This window comes from Nicotiana tabacum, chromosome 14 (genome assembly GCF_000715075.1).
Source record: "Nicotiana tabacum cultivar K326 chromosome 14, ASM71507v2, whole genome shotgun sequence".
NCBI lineage: Eukaryota > Viridiplantae > Streptophyta > Magnoliopsida > Solanales > Solanaceae > Nicotiana > Nicotiana tabacum.
Window position 1 is genome coordinate 6,690,910 of NC_134093.1, and position 19,105 is coordinate 6,710,014.

At 34.8% G+C, this 19,105-nt stretch overlaps 1 protein-coding gene and 1 pseudogene across 1 annotated transcript; one reads left to right on the forward strand and one right to left on the reverse strand.

The window, feature by feature from the left end:
* Window positions 1–3,611: 3,611 nt before the first annotated feature.
* On the forward strand, window positions 3,612–7,683 carry LOC107765905 (selenium-binding protein 1). The gene is made up of 6 exons (XM_016584604.2): window positions 3,612–4,117; window positions 4,791–4,986; window positions 5,436–5,663; window positions 5,967–6,198; window positions 6,295–6,675; window positions 7,241–7,683. Exons 1-6 carry the CDS (start codon window positions 3,976–3,978, stop codon window positions 7,520–7,522), a joined length of 1,461 nt encoding a protein of 486 aa, XP_016440090.1. The 5' UTR covers window positions 3,612–3,975; the 3' UTR covers window positions 7,523–7,683.
* Window positions 7,684–14,700: 7,017 nt separating this feature from the next.
* On the reverse strand, window positions 14,701–18,680 carry LOC107815843 (disease resistance protein Roq1-like; annotated as a pseudogene).
* Window positions 18,681–19,105: the final 425 nt, after the last annotated feature.

Here is a 19,105-nt window from a genome sequence, read left to right on the forward strand (position 1 = left end):
GCACATAATCTCGGGTTTATTTTTTCCTAGTGATTGATACCTTAATGCGTTTGAATATGGGTCCCTGTGGAATGTCGACCCCACCGACGATTATATGAATGACATATTGGGGTTCCTCCTATTCATTTTTCCTATTGGCGTCCCTTTCTCTGAAATGATTCTTGGCTCGATCGCTAAGGAACTCTCGAATGTGGCCCTCATTGAATAGACGAGCTATCTCCTCCCTTAATTGTCTGCAGTCCTCGGTCTTGTGACCATGCGTTCCATGATACTTGCATATCAAATTTGGGTTTCTTTGGGAAGGATCGGTTTGTATGGGTCTGGGCCATCTAGTATCTTTGATCCTTCTGATTGCCGATACAATGCTCGATGCATCGATGCTAAAGTTATATTCTAATAACCGAGGTGCCTCTGTGGGATCAGCATACTTGTCAAAACCACTTTTGCTCATAAGTCCCCGAGAATTCTGTCCTCGATCACTTCTTCGATCGTTCCGGGCGGAATAGCGCCTTGAACCATTGTGCCTTTGATCTGTGGTATATGGTTGATATCGGTCTCTGTTCGGTCTTGGCTCCCTGTCAACGTCCCTTTTGTTTTTAACTGCCAACCTATTTGGATGTACTAAATCGGAAGGGGCTCCTAATTGGTCGTCCTCGACCCTGATCTTTGATTGATATCGATTGTGCACATCTGCCCAAGTTACAACTGGATACTTGATCAAATTTTGTTTCAACTGATGTGATGCTATCGAACTCCGCTCGTTCAACCCTTAGGTGAAAGCTTGAACGGCCCAATCATCTGTGACCAGTGGCAACTCTATGCGTTCCATTTGAAATTGAGACACGAACTCCCTCAGCATTTCATTATCCCTTTGTCTTACCTTGAAAAGGTTTGATTTTCTCGTTGCGACCTTAAGGCCCCGGCGTGTGCCTTTATAAAAGAATCTGCTAACATGGCAAATGAGTCAATGGAATTTGGTGGCAGGTTGTGATACTAAATCATTGCTCCCTTCGAAAGGGTCTCTCCGAATTTTTTCAACAGCACAGATTCGATTTCATCATCTTCTAAATCGTTATCCTTGATGGCGCATGTATATGAAGTAACATGCTCGTTGGGATCGGTGGTCCCATTATATTTGGGTATGTCTGGCATACGAAACTTTTTTGGAATAGGCTTCGGAGCCGCACTTGGAGGAAACAGCTTTTGTACAAACTTTTTCGAATCTATCCCTTTCAAGATTGGCAGTGCCCCCGGTATCTGATCAACTCGAGAGTTGTGTATCTCCATTTTTTTTATCGTTGGCTTCGATTCTCTTCTCCCCTGATTTAATTCTTTTGGTGAGCTCCTCGAGCATTTTTATTACCGCAGGATCAGTCCCCGATTCGTTACCATTCAACCTTTCCGGTACTGGCTCGGTACGACGAGTAATTTCCGGCCCGACCCTATTCGAAGCTCTATGTTGATTTTGTAACTGAGCTATAGCGGTTTGCTGAGCCTGAAGCATCTCGAATATTACTTAGAGACTCACTCCTTCGTCTCCTCTGCCCTGTGTTCCTTGGTCATTAGATCGGCCTTCTCTGCGTACATTCCCATCGAGACCTGCGCCTAGGTCCGCATTTAGAGCAACGTGCGAACTGATATTGCTGGGTTGGGAACCGGTGCTCCCCCGAAATTAGCCTGTGGCACCTCGACTCCTGGAGCAATCACATTTTCGTTTTCACCATGGAATCCGAGGCCATTGTCACCGTGTGTGGATGCGTTTTGTGAGTTTGACATATTTTAATCTAAAAGCAAAGATACTTGACAAAGACAAGCGTAAAATAGTGTGTTTTACCAGAATCAGTACTGAACAATCACTATTATCCTTAGCCCCACGGTGGGCGCCAAACTGTTTATCCTAAAAATTGAGTAATAATTAAACTTAAATTGTAGTTTTAAGGATATGTGATTTAAACCAGTACCAATTGATAAAAAAAATAAATTGAATAGATAAATGGGACAGTAAAATAAATCAAACAGGTCTGCAAATAATGCCTCGACCTCGATTCGAGATAGTCTCGAGGTTAGCTAATAAGAACAGTAGAGGATGGAACAAACATCGATGAACAATAAGTAAAACAAAGAAAGCAGCGTATGTATATATTCTTATCAGTAAATAATAATTTGCCCTTTACAAGTGAATGGGATCCCTCTTTATATAATAGAGGAATCCTAAATAAGATACAACTCTAATAACGGAAGTAGATCCCATGATTGGTACTAATAACCCCTTTGATTTGATCTGCTCCGGGATTTTCGCCGTGATCCTCGACCGGTTACTGATATCTCGCCATTCCGTTATTACGCCTTACTCGAAGTCAGTCATGCTTGATCTCGATTGTTGCTGACCTCGATCTCAATGAACACTTCGATCTCCAGGCGTGATGTTCTATCTTCGAGCTCGAGCCCGATCTATTATGAGGTTACTCTCGAGGCAACTCCCCTGCCAACGAAATCGGGTATGCCCGATTTCGACCGTATACAGTATAAATTTAATGTGAGTCTTAATACAGAATATCCTATCTTATCCCATCTTGTCCCATCAAACTTGAAATTATATTATTCCACCTCCCAGGTGTAATAAATTAGTCCAAGGATTATAATACCGAGATAATTTAATCTGCGTACCAAACGACCCACCAAAACACAGAGAGTACGTCCCATGACTTATTTATTTTTAATACTTAAAAAAAAGGATAAATTAAAACATGAAAATTACATAATACACATTAAAGCTGTATATATTCAAAAGCAAAATATGTGCAAGAATTTATTTATCAATTTAGTATCGTAATATAAGTATCAAAGCCGTAAGGGGATTTCAAACCCCTTTTATTGAAAAATTATACTATGTATATAAGGTTAAAAGTTATATAAGCATGATACTATAAGCTGTTGAATCCCCTTAATTTCTTTGTATTTTTTAATAATTCTTTTGATAAAAATTCTGTTTCCGTGTCACTGACACATTGCAATAAGTCTACTCATACTCACCCGGCGAAGCTACACTTGTTCGAGGGAATCAATTAACACACTTTTCGTTGTAAGAAATACATCACGTCGATGGGTCAATTTTAGTGTGTATTTATAATACGATGACCCCCTTAATTTTTATATGTATTTATTTTTTTATATTTTAAATATATTTAGTAAAAATTCTGATTCCGCTATTATTTACCCCGAAATCAACACAAATCAAAGGATAGTAAAATTCTGACATTTTCTTAACCTAGAATAAATTCGAAAAGCCATCTAAACTTAAAAAGAAAAATAAGCACGATACTATTTGATTCATTCCACCTAGACATGTATCAGTCACAACTCACAACATTCAAAAAGTGATAATGCCATATTATTACATGTTATCCTAAGGGTGTGTCTGGTATATAATTGATAGGATAAAAAATATTTTTTTTTAGAAAATAAGTTTATTTTATGATTTTTTTATTGATAATAATTACTACATTTCAAGTGAAATAATTTCTACTAAAAGAAGAAAATGACTTCCAATTCCTACATCATATCACTTGTTTAATCAACATACAGATACTAGTATATCATATTTAATACCAAAAAATTTCACCAAAACAATATTCAAATTTGCTAATTTTATGAAAATATTTTTCATTCTCCAACCAAACATGAAAAATAATTTACAGGAAAATATTACCAAATATTCGGGCATTTTTTTTCTGGCAGGAAGAAAAAATAATCTGGCAATATCAGGATGTATATAGAGTATTATCTCGTCTATATACAGACAAAACGCTGCATAGCCGTGAACATAGTAACTAGTCCTAAGACTCCAACGTGTTTGGTTTCCCTATATATATGTATAACCTTTGTAGTTAGAGGTCAAAAGTCTTATTATCACACTATTTGTCGTCTTTTTCTGATCTGAATATTTTTGTAAATTCACATTTTTCCGGCGAGAAAATGGCGACGGATGTGGAGGTGATGCAGCACGGCACGGTGGAGATTAATGGATGTTGCAAAAAAGGACCTGGTTATGCTTCTCCACTTGAAGCTATGGCTGGTCCTAAAGAATCTTTAATTTATGTCACCTGTATTTATACAGGTAATTTGTTTCTCTTTTTGTATATATAGATTTTGTGTTTTTTAGATAACGGAGAAATTTCCGTAGGCTAGTGGCTCATGGTTCGAAACTCGACATAATGATTAACTTGCTCCTTTATATAACAGTTTTTGTTTAGGTTTCAACTTCGACGTGTGCCTAATCCATACATCACAAGCTATAATCTTACTAGGGGCAGTTTTGTGTTCTTTTCTTGAAATTAGTTAATGAAAAATGAGATTTTTTTGCTTTGAGGGGTGGATGTTTTTCTGTAAAGTGGATAAATTTGAGGGGTTTTCACTTTCTTTATTTTATTTTTGAAGTAAAACTAGTTGAAAATTGGAATATTTATCTTTTCTTTTGCTGATAAAGTATGGTTCTTTCTTTGTTTTTCTTATACCCTTTTAGGGGTTTTGGAGGGGGGAGGTTGGGAGGGGTGAGTGGGTGCAGGGGAAGAGATAAACTTTGCTCTGGAAATTTATTGTAAGATTATGATTGCTAAAAGAAATCTGTCTTTTGTGGGCCAAAGGGAAATCTTGAGTGTTATTGTGATATTCTTTTAAAAATCATTAAGTGTTCTTCACACTCCACTAAATTATACTACTAGATGTTAAAGACGTTACCTATAAAGTTTAAATAGTTAATTCACCTCTGATTATATGGTTAATTTCTACAGGTACAGGAAGGGGAAAACCTGACTACTTAGCTACAGTAGATGTAGATCCTAATTCACCATCTTATTCCAAAGTAATCCATAGGCTGTCTATGCCTTATGAGGGTGATGAATTGCATCATTCTGGTTGGAATTCTTGCAGTTCTTGTTATCGTGATCCTTCAGCTGCTCGACGATATCTCGTCCTGCCTTCACTTATGTACGAACAATATCTCTGCTGTTATGTTTTGTGATTGATCTTTAGTCATCAGTTCCAAGGTCTCAAGTCGTGCTAAATTTAGCTCAAAACAATTTCCGTGATTATAAAATTTGAACTTGTGGATGGTGCTATGTTTTTATAACAACCCTCTTGTATCATCAATGTGAGTTGTTTTTGTCAATGTTTGGGACTGAGGCGTAGTTGTTGTTGTATCATTAATGTGAGTTGTTTGTGTCAATGTATGGGACTGAGACGTAGTTGTTGTTGTATCATCATCAATGTGAGTCTTTGTTTGATCCTTCTATTCCATGTGAATATTTATGTGAAGGCTGGGAAACTATAGCTTTTCGACTCGCCTATAATGTTCCTGAGAAAAAAAGAATCCATTTTGATGACTATATGCAACTTATTTGATATTCAAGCTTTTCTATAAATCTTAATTATTGCAGATCAGGACGCATTTATGCAATCGACACGCAAAAGGATCCAAGGGCTCCCAGTTTGTATAAAGTTGTTCAGCCAGATGATGTGATCCAAAAGACAGGATTAGCGTTCCCTCACACCGCTCACTGCCTTGCTTCTGGTGAGATACTGGTGTCATGTCTTGGAGACAAAGATGGAAACGCTGAGGGGAGCGGATTTCTTCTTCTTGATTCAGATTTTAACGTGAAAGGAAGGTACTGTATAGTTTGTACTCTCTTGCGAGCTGAATTACCTCTATCAGTTTTGTTTGTATCCACTCGCCTTGGTCTCTCGCCGATGGTTATCTTTAAAATCCAACCTAGTAGTTAAGAACAAGAAAATTACAAGAGTCTCTACATCTAAGGAAGAACAGAAACGATGCTATTTTGTCCTTAACTTTCAGTTCCTGTCCTCTTGACGGTTTATTAAGGAAATCTGAAGTTCTGTAGTTTTAGTGAAAGTAGACTATGCTCAATGCCTAAGCGAAAGCAGATTTTGACGCTATTCTTATATCTTAGATGGGAAAAACCAGGGCATAGTCCGCTCTTTGGTTATGACTTCTGGTACCAGCCTCGACATAACACCATGATCAGTTCCTCTTGGGGAGCTCCATCCGCTTTCACGAAAGGTTTCAACCTCCAGCATGTTACTGATGGACTTTATGGTCGGCATTTGCATGTCTACACATGGCCTGGTGGTGAACTAAAACAGACATTGGATCTTGGAAACACAGGGCTCCTGCCGCTAGAGGTAATCAAACTCCCATGTTCTCCCTTTGTAACTTTGCGCCATGATTTATCCTGCTGAATTACATAAATATATCCATTTTCCTTATATCATCTATAGGTTAGGTTCCTGCATAATCCATCTGAAGCGATTGGGTACGTCGGGTGTGCTTTGACCAGTAACATGGTGCGATTTTTCAAGAATCCAGATGGTTCGTGGGGTCATGAGATAGCAATCGCTGTAAAACCGGTGAAGGTGCAGAACTGGATTCTTCCAGAAATGCCTGGTCTTATTACTGACTTTCTGATCTCTCTTGACGATCGTTTTCTATACCTGGCAAACTGGCTACATGGTGACATTAGACAGTACAATATCAAAGATCCTTCCAATCCTAAGTTGACTGGCCAAGTATTTGTTGGAGGAGTGTTTCAAAAAGGAAACTCTGTACTCGCTGAAGCTGAAGATGGTTCAACATACCAAGTGGATGTCCCAGAAGTCCAGGTAATTAGTATTGAAAATTACACCTTTATAGTGATAGTAATGCTGCCGCAAATGACATGTTTCAGATTCTCCCTTGCTCAAAAACATATGATATGCTGCTTCCAAATTCACTACTTATATCAGGAAAATATGAATTCATTTAGTCAAGTTTTAACATTTTGCTTACTTCTCAAGTCTCTGTTCATAGTATTTTTCCGCTCCGGTTTCCTAGTACCTTGCCATTGTTACTGTTTATTGATATTGCTTTTTCCATTCATTTTTCTGACTCTATCTTTTTGGCCTCTGTTGATGTTACTGTTCTATTTTCTCTTTTCATCTTCTTGTGCCGAGGGTCTATAGTAAACAGCCTCTCTACCCCATAGGGTAGAGGTAAGGTCTGCGTACGCACTACCCTTCCCAGACCCCATTATACCGAGTTGTTGTTGTTTACTTCTCAAGTTTCATTGCGGAATTCAAATATGGTTGTTTTTATTATCTTAGATTGTTTATATCTACCCCTTTGTCCCGAGTGTTGTTTTAGATTCACGTGCACAATCAAATAAATGACCTCGTGAATTACTTTCAGGGACATCGGTTGAGAGGGGGACCTCAGATGATACAGTTGAGTCTAGACGGGAAGCGTTTGTACGCTACAAACTCATTGTTTAGTACATGGGACCGCCAATTCTACCCCGAGCTATTGGAGGAAGGAGGTCACATATTACAAATCGACGTTGACACTGAGAAAGGTGGCCTTGCTATAAACCCGAGATTTTTCGTTGATTTTGGAGCAGAACCTGATGGTCCATCCTTGGCTCATGAAATGAGGTATCCTGGTGGTGACTGCACTTCTGATATTTGGATATAAAGTGGCTAAAAAACTGATCAAGAATAAAGTCTGGTGACTCTGGTCCCATGTTGTTAGTTTGCCTACTGAATATCCAAATGTATTCTATTAGTGAAACAAATGTCTGTACTGTACCTTAAAACAACACTTCAATAATTTTAGCTTGCACTTGTCCTTTTAAATTTCCTCCTCTCTTTCCTCATATTTACATCTTTTCATTACAAATGGCATCCTTATCTTGTTGGTCCTTTTCTTGTTTTCAGAACTTTTAAAACTACTAACATTTGTCTTGAGCATCATCTGCAAAAGCTTCTGTTTTTCTTCTTTTCTGTTTTCCTTTTTATGGGGTGGTTGAGTACAAGTACATTGTAGAAAAGATTGGAAAAAGAATTATTTTTCTCCTCAGAAATGTAATGCTGAATTAAACAGCATTATTTCAAGCTAATACAATGGATTAATATAAATGAAAAAATTATCACATCTACAGCTTTTCCTAGTATTTTTTTCTAGGTCAGAGTCTTCAAATCACCTTCACCCACGACCGTTAGGTCCTGTGTTCAAGTTACGGGAAAGTGTAAAAACACTATATATCCTCTTAATCTGGAAGGGATTTCAAAAAAAAAAAAAAAGACCAATTATTGTGACATCCACCAAATGTCATCTTTTTTTTAGCAGTAAAAGGGTTGAGTTTTTCTTTTTACCAAGTAACCTCATCAACTATTCCTTTTTGTGAATCAACCATCCATATAAGTAGAATTCACATTTAGGGGCGGAGTTAAGGGGCACAAGGGGGTTCATTTTGCTAGAAATTATATTTTATATATAATGTTAAAATTATTTTTGTATGTAAAAATAGTAGATGTATCTCTTAAGTTTTTTCATCTGTTTACTTCTTTATTCTTTGAATGTCCTTGCACAAAATTTTAACTCCGCACAAAACCAATTATTTTCTATGGTAATTGACAAATAAATCGTTTTTTATTCTTTTTGTAATTACGTATACCCTCATCTTCAAGGAAAAAAAATAATATTAACTAGATAAAAAGAAAAATAATTAAAAGCATATTCAAATAAACTAGTGAAATACTATTGCACACATGAAATTCAACTTGAGCGATTGTGTAGCGTACCACCATCTCTCCTCTACGTAGATCCACAAGATTATTCGTTATGAGAAAGAAAAGTTGCATGTAATATCATTTCTTAAGAGACATTACACGAGCCCATTAAATTTATATTTCACGTCGAAAGTTATAGATTCAGTTGAACCCGATGTAATAATAAGGCTAGTTTTGCCTCTGGGCCTAACAACACCAACAAGATGGATTTTATTTATCTAAAGAAAAGGAGTTTTAACGTCGTATACCCCTCTATAAAAACTTTTACTCACTATGCCTTAATTATGAAAGTTACATTGTATATCCATAAAGGAATTACATCGCATATCTTGATAGAGAATCTTATGCGTGTAACAACCACTATTAATAAGGGGATAATATCCCTTAAATGTAGCCTTTATTATTGAAACGTGTACTCAGTGAATTTTGAGATTCACATATCTCCTAATTAAACCATATTCCTATTTTCTATCAGAACTTCCTGTGATATTGTATACTCTATACTTTCAAATCTTCCCATATATTATGAACATACCACAATATTCTAATTTGGAATACAATTCAAATCGAATATATCACAATATTCTAATGACAAGTATAATATCTAAACCAAGCATATCACAGTAATCTAATTTAGAATATATTATTCAAAGTAAATATACCATAATATTTTAATTTGTAATATATTATACAAATACTATAATAATCTAATTTGGAATACAACATTCAAACTAAATATACCATAATATTATAATTTGGAACACAGTATTCAAACCGAACACACTATAATATTCTAATTTGGAATGCAATATTCAAACAATATTTTAATTTGGAATACAATATGAAACCAAATATTTTATAATTTTTTAATTTAAAAAATCTGGTTTGAATACTATATTCCAAATTAGAATAGTGTGGTATATTTGATTTGAATACTATATTCAAAATTAGAATATTATCGTATGTTTAATTTGAATATAATATTACACATTAGAATATTGTGTTATGTTCGATTTGAATATTGTATTCCAAATTAGAATATTATAGTTGTTTGATTTGAATATTGTATTTTTCATTAGGATATTGTGATGTATTGGTTTGAATAGCATATTCTAATATTTTATTTTAGTTTAGATATTATATCCCTAATTTGAACATTTTCATCTTATTTTGTTTTTCTTTTGATTACATAGATGAAAGAGGATAAAACAATTATGGAGGACTTCATAGAGAAATTGCTAGGGTTTGGACTTTTTGGTGAACATGTATAATTCTAATTTCTTAAAATGTGGGATGATGGAGTATTTTAAGAGATTTATTAAGTTGGTTGAGAGATAATTTAGTTCCTTAAAAGATGTGATTTATTTAATGGCATATAATGATATTAAAAGTTTAAAAGTAATAAACTTTTATAAAGTTGGTATACAAGGTAATATAAATATTTCAAAGGTATATGGAGTTAACTAGCATTTTCAGTGGGATACTGTGTAGATTACTAAAAAAAAGGAGGTATCACCGATATGGAAAGCAAAATTGGTATCCTATGACAACCCATAACAGGAATTGGCGATTGTTTTGCCTTATATTAGGTTTGGAAAAGATAGCCCCAAATAATTAGCATTATATAGTCAAATCCTAAAAAAACTACTCTCTTATATATTCTCTCTCAAACAATTGGTCCCAAACCGTCTACTCCCCCCACCCCCCCCTTCTTCGCCGCTCACTTCTCTTCTTGTTCACTGTTTCCCTTCCCCTTTCTCTCCTTGTATTTCTTCTATCTCTTCTCTTTCACTCTTATAGTTTAGCAAAAATTCTTGCAAATTATGCAAAAAAGAATCAGTGGGATAAAAAGGTAAGGTTGATCTCACATCAGAGAAAATCAGAAGCAAAAACTAAGAGAGAGAAAATGTATTTCAACTTTGTTTTTCTTCTCCCTTTTTTTTTTGGTTGGATTGAACAAGAGGGTGTGATTGAAATTGGCTGAAAATACTTAAACGAGGCTATATACAAAATTTGAGCAAGATTATAAGTGATTTAGATTGGTTTCAGGTAACAATTCAGACCTAAAAATCCAACTGTGATATATGTATATCACGTTGTATATCGTGTACAACAGTATATATCACATACGGGTTTTTAAGGACGTTTGTGTATTTTACTTTGTATATCGTGTAAACAACACAATTATTTTATGGACGCTCGTGTATATCACATTGTATATCGTATATATAATACAATTTTTCATGGATATACACAGATACGCATAATATACATGAGATATCACTGATGTACATAGAGATATACACGGGATACGATATGGGATGCACATGTGGAGTCGTCTTGAACTTGAGTTTTCAATCTGAAATATGTTATACAAAAAAGGAAAATAAAATTTTAATATATTTTTTTGATACATATATTATTATTATGTTATACACTGTGATATACAAATAATATAATTATAAATGTGTTATATATATTTGGATATATAGATAAAAAACTAGAAAATAGTTAAAATATATTTGGGAGTTTTTACGGATACTACTGAAGGAAATGGAACCTAATTTCTAGGATGATGGACGCCAAATTAAAATTTTAATCAAAAAAGGGGATCTTTACACAAATATCCGGCAATATTTTTTGTTTACTTTTTCTAACCATATACATAGATTATACACATATAATACATAAAGTATTCATATATTATACCTCAAACGGCTATTTTTAGTTTAAGTGATTGGGTGGACGGCTATTTGAGTTAATTCTCTTTTTTTTTTTTAAAGAATAATTAACCCAAATAGCCGCTCACCCTAGCACTTAAACTAAAAATAGCCGGTGAATGTATAATATATGCATAATTTATATATTGCATATGTATAATTATATATAATCAATGTATAATCTATGTATATGGATAAAAAAAGTAAATAATTAATATGGCCGGCTATATGTGTAAATAAACCCTAAAAACTGTTAAGATCGAGAAATCGGGTAGTGCAAAATTTAGCCAAACAATCGTATAATGACAATAACAAAGACAATAAAAGTTGATAACAACGGCAATTAAAGCATATAAAGAAGACACCAATTTAACGTGGTTCGGTCAGTGTGACCTACGTCCACAAGCGGAGAGGAGCAATTTCACTATACGAATAAGAGTACAAAAGAGAGCACAAAATTATAGTAAATACTCTAATTAATCTTAAATACCCTAAGAGAATAACCTCACAAGATCATTCCAAAGAAAGAGTTCATACAAGTGTTTCTCAACACTTAACTCTCATACAAAACACTCTTAATAAATGAGGAAAGGAAGAAACAAGAAATGAAAACTCAAGTCTTATTGGTGTGTCTAAAATGAACTAATGGTCTTCCCTTTTATAGGCAAAAAAGTCTTGCCTCTTAGGTATAAAAGAAGAGATACAACTTTTGCAAATGATGTCCACCACACAATGCAATATTTTTGGGTCCCAAAGAATATTGTCAACAGTCTTACACTTTGCAAAGATGTTTATGCTTATGTGAGATGGACTCCATTAGTCAAAATATTTATCATAATTACAAATCTCTACCTTAGCCTAATTTTGGCTGATAAAGTAAATTTGCTCCACCTTCTCCGCAAAAGCTCCAATGGGCATATGTCAAAATTTAATGCCATCAAAACCAGACAAGTTGTCTGATACCGAAACTATAGTATGGCCTATAATAGTGGAGCTCAATAAAGTATATAACGACCCAGATCAGTGTGCTTTCTTGATCACAAGGGCACCTTGAAATATTTTTAGAACTCTACCTTCACCAGTGAATTTGCACCCAAGGGATTCTAAAGTGCCCAAAGAGATGAGATTTTTCTTCAACTCAGGAACATATCTAACATCGGTGAAAGTTCTCACCATACCATCGTGCATTCTGATCCGAATTGTACCTTTGTCAATAACGTTACAAGTAACATTGTTACCCAGTTGGACAACTCCACCTACAACTTAATCATATGTAGAAAACAAGTCCCTGCTAGGACACATATGATATGAACAACCGGAATCTAAAATTCACTCATTGTCTAATCTGAAACTAGTTTCAGTTGCTAAAAATATAGTTCCATCAATCTTATCAGTTGCTATACTAGTTTCGACGGTGTCAATATTTTTGTGCTCATTTTTCCTTTCCTTATGCTTTTCTTTATTTTTCAACTTATAGCATTCATAGATACTGTGACGTTTTTTATGACAATAGCGACACTCTAAATTATTGTATCTGGATATGGAGTCGGATTTGCCCCTAATAAACAAGCCAACTCCCGCTTGAGTTCCACTAGCTTCCGTAGTAATATCACTATCTATATGTTCTTTTGATTTTAAGATATATTTAATATCTTTATAAGAGATATTATCCTTTGTATAAAGTATAGTATCTCTTATATGCTTAAAAGATGGGGGTAGAGAACAAAGCAGTAACACGACTTGATCCTCATCTTTAATTTCAGCATCTATATTATTCAAATCCATAATAATGGAATCAAATGTGTCAAGATGAGAGGGAATAAAGGTACATTCACTCATACGAATTGTATAAAGCTTCTGCTTCAGGTAAAGTCTATTTCCACCGTCCTCTTCATATATAAGGTTTTCAATTTTTTCCATATGCCTTTGGCTGTGGTTTCCATTAACTTCACGTAAAACCTCATTTGAGAGATTTAAGATACATGATTTTGCCTTTTTATCTATAATGGCAAACTCCTCATCCGTCATTTTATCTGGCTTCTTCTCATTTCCTTGCAACGCCAAGTTTAAGTCATCCTGAATTAGGATAGCTTCCATCTTTAATTGCCACATTCCAAAGTTTGCACTTCGGTCAAATTTCTTAACATAGGTCTTTATTAAAGTCATTTTGGCTATTGAAACTAACCCGGTTAGATCCGGCTATGATACTAATTTATTAAGATCGGAAAACTGGGTAGTGCGTTATTTAGCCAAACAATGATATAATGACAATAACAAAGACAATAGAAGTTGATAACAACGGCAATTAAAGCATATAAAGAAGACACTAATTTAACGTGGTTCAGTCAGTATGACATACGTCCACAAGCGGATAAGAGCAATTTTACTATACGAATAAGAGTACAAAAGAGAGTATAAAATTAGAGTAAACACTCTAATTAATCCCAAATACCCTAAGAGAATAACCTCACAAGATCATTCTAAAGAAAAGGTTCACACAAGTGTTTCCCAACACTTAACTCTCATACAAAACACTCTTAATAAAGAAGGAAAGGAAGAAACAAGAAATGAAAACTCAAGTCTTGTTGATGTGTCTAAAATGAACTAATGGTCTTCCCTTTTATAGGCAAAAAAGTCTTGGCCTCTTAGGTGCAAAAGAAGAAATACAACTTTTGCAAATGATGTCCACCACACAATGCAATATTTTTGGGTCCCAAAGGATATTGTGAACAGTCTTACACTTTGCAAAAATGCTTATGCTTATGTGAGATGACTCCATTAGCCAAAATATTGGCCATAATTACAAATCTCCACATTTGCCTAATTTTGGTTGATAAAGAAAATTTGCTCCACGTCTCCGGGCAAAGAAGAGATAAAGCTTGTTGAAACTCTTTTTGGGTACTTATAATAAGAATGATCCACGTCTCCAGGCAAAGATATAACTTTACCGTGTTGGTCTAAATATAACAGATGGATCCCTATCTTCTTTACTGTAACGTCTTCTGACCCCACTTCTATCCTTTCCCCGCCTTTAATCATCTGGCCATAAAAAGCTTCATTTAAGATAGATATGTAATATACACATGTCAGTTCCCTGTGCCCATCAAGTATTCCAATATTACTCCACGGAATACTTGAAGGCTCTTTATGGGCAATGCTAATCCTGAAGCTTGGAAAAAGGCCAACTTCCAAACAGTCGATAACAACCCAGAGAACCATTCCTAAGAAGTTATTATGTGTAGGCATAGTCAAACACATAGATGAAGCTGTTACTTGATTCCTGCACCATTCTGGAATCTCATTGCATTCCAGATAAATTTCTAAAAAACCCTACATTGGATAAAGACTCAAGATCATTAACATGATAGGGGATAGAGAGAGAGAGAGAGAGAGACTAACCATATGTCCATCTTTTCTAGATGGAAATGATAGAGCAGGTGCACTAAAGAAGCCTTCATTGAATGGATTCTGCAGAGAACTACAATTATTCGTGTTGATCAACCGTATAGAAGGGAGGTTGTCCAACTGTGTAATCTTGACCAATTTTTGGCAATTCTCAAGTTCAATAATTGCTAGATTCTCTAAATTTGATACTGGCGGGAGTGTTTGAAGATTCTCACAGTCATTCAAACACAACTTCTCCAATAATCGTAACTTAGAAAAATCGAAGGGTAGATAATGGAAACTATTGCCACTCAAATCTAAAAACTTTAAGGAGGATAAGCTCCCAATATCCCTAGGAATATCAGCATCGGACAAATTCCAGTATCTAAGGCTCAATTCGGTTACAAAAGTTAGCAAGGAATATTGTATCCGATGGACTCCTCTTCCAGAAATACTCATTTTGGCCTCTAACACTTGACCTCCCACTCTCAAAGCTACAAGATTTCTTAGCATTTCAACAGATCTAGGCAATTGTTTTATACCCGTACAAGATGCATAAAGAAATGTTAGACTTTTCATATCTCCAAGGTTATCTGGCAGTGTTTTTATAGAGGAGCAGTGATGAATGAACAATTCTTCAAGGGATATTAGCTGGCATATGCTGCTTGGAAGATCCCTAAGTTTTTCGCAACGAGACATATATAGTTTAATTAGTCTGTCCAAATTTCCTATTGATGGATGGATCTCTGTCAGACTTGAGCAACCATAGAGACTCAAAATCTCAAGACTCAGGGAACCATTGAAGTTTGGAGTGCTTCTGAGTTGCTTGCAATAAGAGAGATTCAGCTTCTTCAAACTTCTACAACACTAAAAGTAAACCAAATATAGTTTCAATTAACATTTTCTTTCACTCAGTTGCAATAACAGTACACATGAAATTGTAAAATTGAGTAACAAACCTGAAAATTCAATTGAAATTCTTGTATATCACTCTCCTGCATATCTAAAACTACAAGATTCTCAGCAGGAAAATTTGATGGTATATATTTTAAAGGACAGTTTTGCCAAGACAACCATTTGAGCTTCTTGGACAACAGCCCAAAATCTCCACTAATATGTAACTCATTGATTATAAGCACCCTAAGATTCTTCATTTGCTCAAATGCTTTGGTGCTCAAGTTCACTCCCTTTAATGTCCCTGGATCTACCTTCAGTACTTCTACATTTTCGGAACCCTGCAACTCAGTAAAAAGAAAAGTAACTTAAGCTCATGTTAAGTCCCAGAAATTAAGCGAGAAAAATGCTTTATACAAATTGGTGGACAAACAAAGAAAATACACCATGTATCAACAAAAAATGAACTTACACATTAGAGGATGTTAAACAAATTTAAAATTGCTCAAAAAGCTAAGATGAGAGCCTTTCAAAACTGGCTAGCATCATTCACTAAGTTCACATGATAATATCAAAGGGAAAAAAAAATGAATAAAGAGAACAAATTGCATCTAGAAACCTGATAATAGCACCAGAAGATAGAATATATATTTGAATATATTTAAAAGAATATTTTGTATATATTGTTCTAGAAATAATGTTTCACATATGTACCTATTCAATAGTTTCCAAACGTTCACATGCCTGATTTCTTCGAGCAAGCTTAATTTCCGCATTTAGTTAAGTAAAGTCAAATATCTTTGAATAACTAATCGTGGAGATACTATGGTCGATGCCCATAAGCATGTTAGTTATAAGAATTTAATAAGAAATATGCATCACCAAATTTGGATAATTGTTAAATAGGTGATTTTTTTTTTCTTTGCCTTTGGTGTGAGTAAAGAATTTAGCAAATGTCATTTCTAGTTTACAATGGTTGACAAACAACTACAAAACACTTACTAACCATAGACGAAGCACAAAATGAATTCACTTCTTATGATGACAACAAAAATTATAAGCAATAAACAATTAAATTGAGAAATATATTATAAACAAGATACAGGATAAACGATTTACTGACTTCATTTCCTTGTAGAACATCACGAACTTCTTGAGGGATGAACAATCTACTTCGTTTTCCGGCGTCTCGAGTTGATTCCATGCGAACGATTTCTCTTCCCATATCTCGCACTAGATCATGCATCACCAAACCATGCCAAGATCTTTGGAGCAAGTGTTTTTGGACTAAAGTTGCAATTGCACTTTTAGCATGAAAGCCACATGCATTTAATATTTCAGTAACTTCACGCTCATTAAACCCATGGAAGGCGCATGTAATATCGAGGAAAACAGTTTGTGTTTCATCATCAAGTCCATCAAAGCTTATCTTGAGAATCTTTTGGATATCACAATGAGGTATTGCTCTTAATTTTTCGAATTCGTATCCCCATTCTTCTACAGAACTTCCTTGTAAATGTGACCCCAATGTCACAAGAGCTAATGGTAGCCTACCTGAATATTTGATTATGTCTCGTGCCAAATTAACATAATCTTCCGGTGGAAAATGATTGTCAAAAGCATGCCAACAAAAAAGTAACATAGCTTCATTGTCATTTAATAGTTTGGCCTCATATCTTTCTTTTTCTCTAAGCCGACATAGCAATCGCTTGTCTCGGGTGGTAATGATTATTAAACTACCCGAACCAAACCAACTTCTTTCTCTTGTTAAGGATTCTAATTGGTTTTTGTGGTCCACGTCATCAAGAACAATTAGAACCTTCTTTGACTCGAGTCTTGCTTTGATTAGATTGATGCCTTGAGCAACACTACCAACTTTGATGTCCTTATTTTTGAGTGCTTGTTGAAGAAGTTTCTCTTGTAGCTTGACAAGACCAAATTCTTCAGCTTCTGATCTAACATCTGAAAGGAAGCAACTACTATGGAAGAGTCGAAACATTCGATTGTAGATAGCTTTTGCCAGAGTTGTTTTCCCTATGCCACCAACTCCGTGAATACCAATCATGCGAACTTCATCTTCACATTCATTTGCAATAACCACTCTATATCTTTGACACGATAATCTACTCCAACTGGGTGCCAAGCAACATCTAGAGGTGTCTGATTAACCTCTTGTAGGACTTGCTGTATAATGTTTTCAATAAACTTTGATTCATGCCTACAAAGTTTTTAGCAAAAACAAAAAATTAAAAGAAATACTACTCCAGTAAATAAAACTTTGATATATGAAAATATTTGACGGACAAATCAAAATCGATAGCCAAGACATAACACAGTGGGATGAATCTAAGCAACAAAATAGATAACTTACCGCGTCATATAGGATATTTTAAGAAATAATTTAAGTTATACATATTGATAGGGTAAGTATTTCAATAGTGTTAATGTATAAAATTTAAACTCCTTTTAACAGTTAGTATCATATCGTATAAACAATAGTACCCGTCAGCAACATTTTGCAAATCCCATCCAGATAAATTTGCAGCTTCAGTAAGTGCAGCTCTCCATTTCTCCACCCTTTGAGCTCCAAATAATCGTTCCTTGTGTTTAGCCAAAGCTTCACCAAATATCCCAGTTTGCTTTCGCACTTGAGAAGGATCAACATCATAGAAAATAGGCAAAACCATCTGCTTTAATATCTCTTTGCATTCAAGAATTTTAACTAGTTCATTTAGAAACCAACTGGAGGAAGCATAATTTCTTGAGAAAACTACAATGGAAATTCTTGATCCTTCAATTGCTTTCTCTAGTTCTCTTGAAATCACGTCACCCTTTCTCAATTCCTCATCGTCAATGAAGGTATTAATTCCAACATCAGACAATTTGGAATAAAGATGACCAGTGAATGTTTTTCGGGTGTCTTCACCTCTAAAACTGAGGAATACTTCATAAGAGAAGTGAGATGATTCTCCTCTAACTAATTGAGTATCCATTTGATTTGATGAGAATGCAAGAATTAAGGGATGTTTTTTTAGTTAAGGGAAAGTAGCTAAGCAGAACTACATATCAGCACAGGTCTTATAATCTTGGGTCAAGTCAACTACAACCCTTCAGTAGGGTTAAACGAAATAAAATGGATGTTTCCCTTGATATTTCTTAGATTTTGTGGTTTCTGGCAGGAAACAAGGGGCCCGTTTGACCATAATTTCACTTTTTTACGAATTTTGTTTTATTTGTTTCCCGAAATTTCACAGTATTTATATCCAAACGCATACTTAATTCTTGGGTCAAAGTCATTTACAATGCTTACATAAAGTTGTTGACCGAAATAAAAGAGAAGTTTCGAAGTTATTTCTTAGATATCTTTTTTGTATATAATGTTTAGTCTTATAGTGTAAATAATTTTCACAGTGTAATTCATACTGTACATCTACAAAATTAAACTAGTCTATTAATACTATATATGTAGATTGACGTGATGTATTTCT

Coding starts and splice junctions, on each gene's coding strand:
- LOC107765905 (XM_016584604.2), top strand. CDS start 3,976: ATGGCGACGGATGTGGAGGTGATGCAGCACGGCACGGTGGAGATTAAT. Junction 4,987..5,435: donor CTCGTCCTGCCTTCACTTAT/GTACGAACAATA, acceptor TAATTATTGCAG/ATCAGGACGCATTTATGCAA. Junction 5,664..5,966: donor GATTTTAACGTGAAAGGAAG/GTACTGTATAGT, acceptor CTTATATCTTAG/ATGGGAAAAACCAGGGCATA.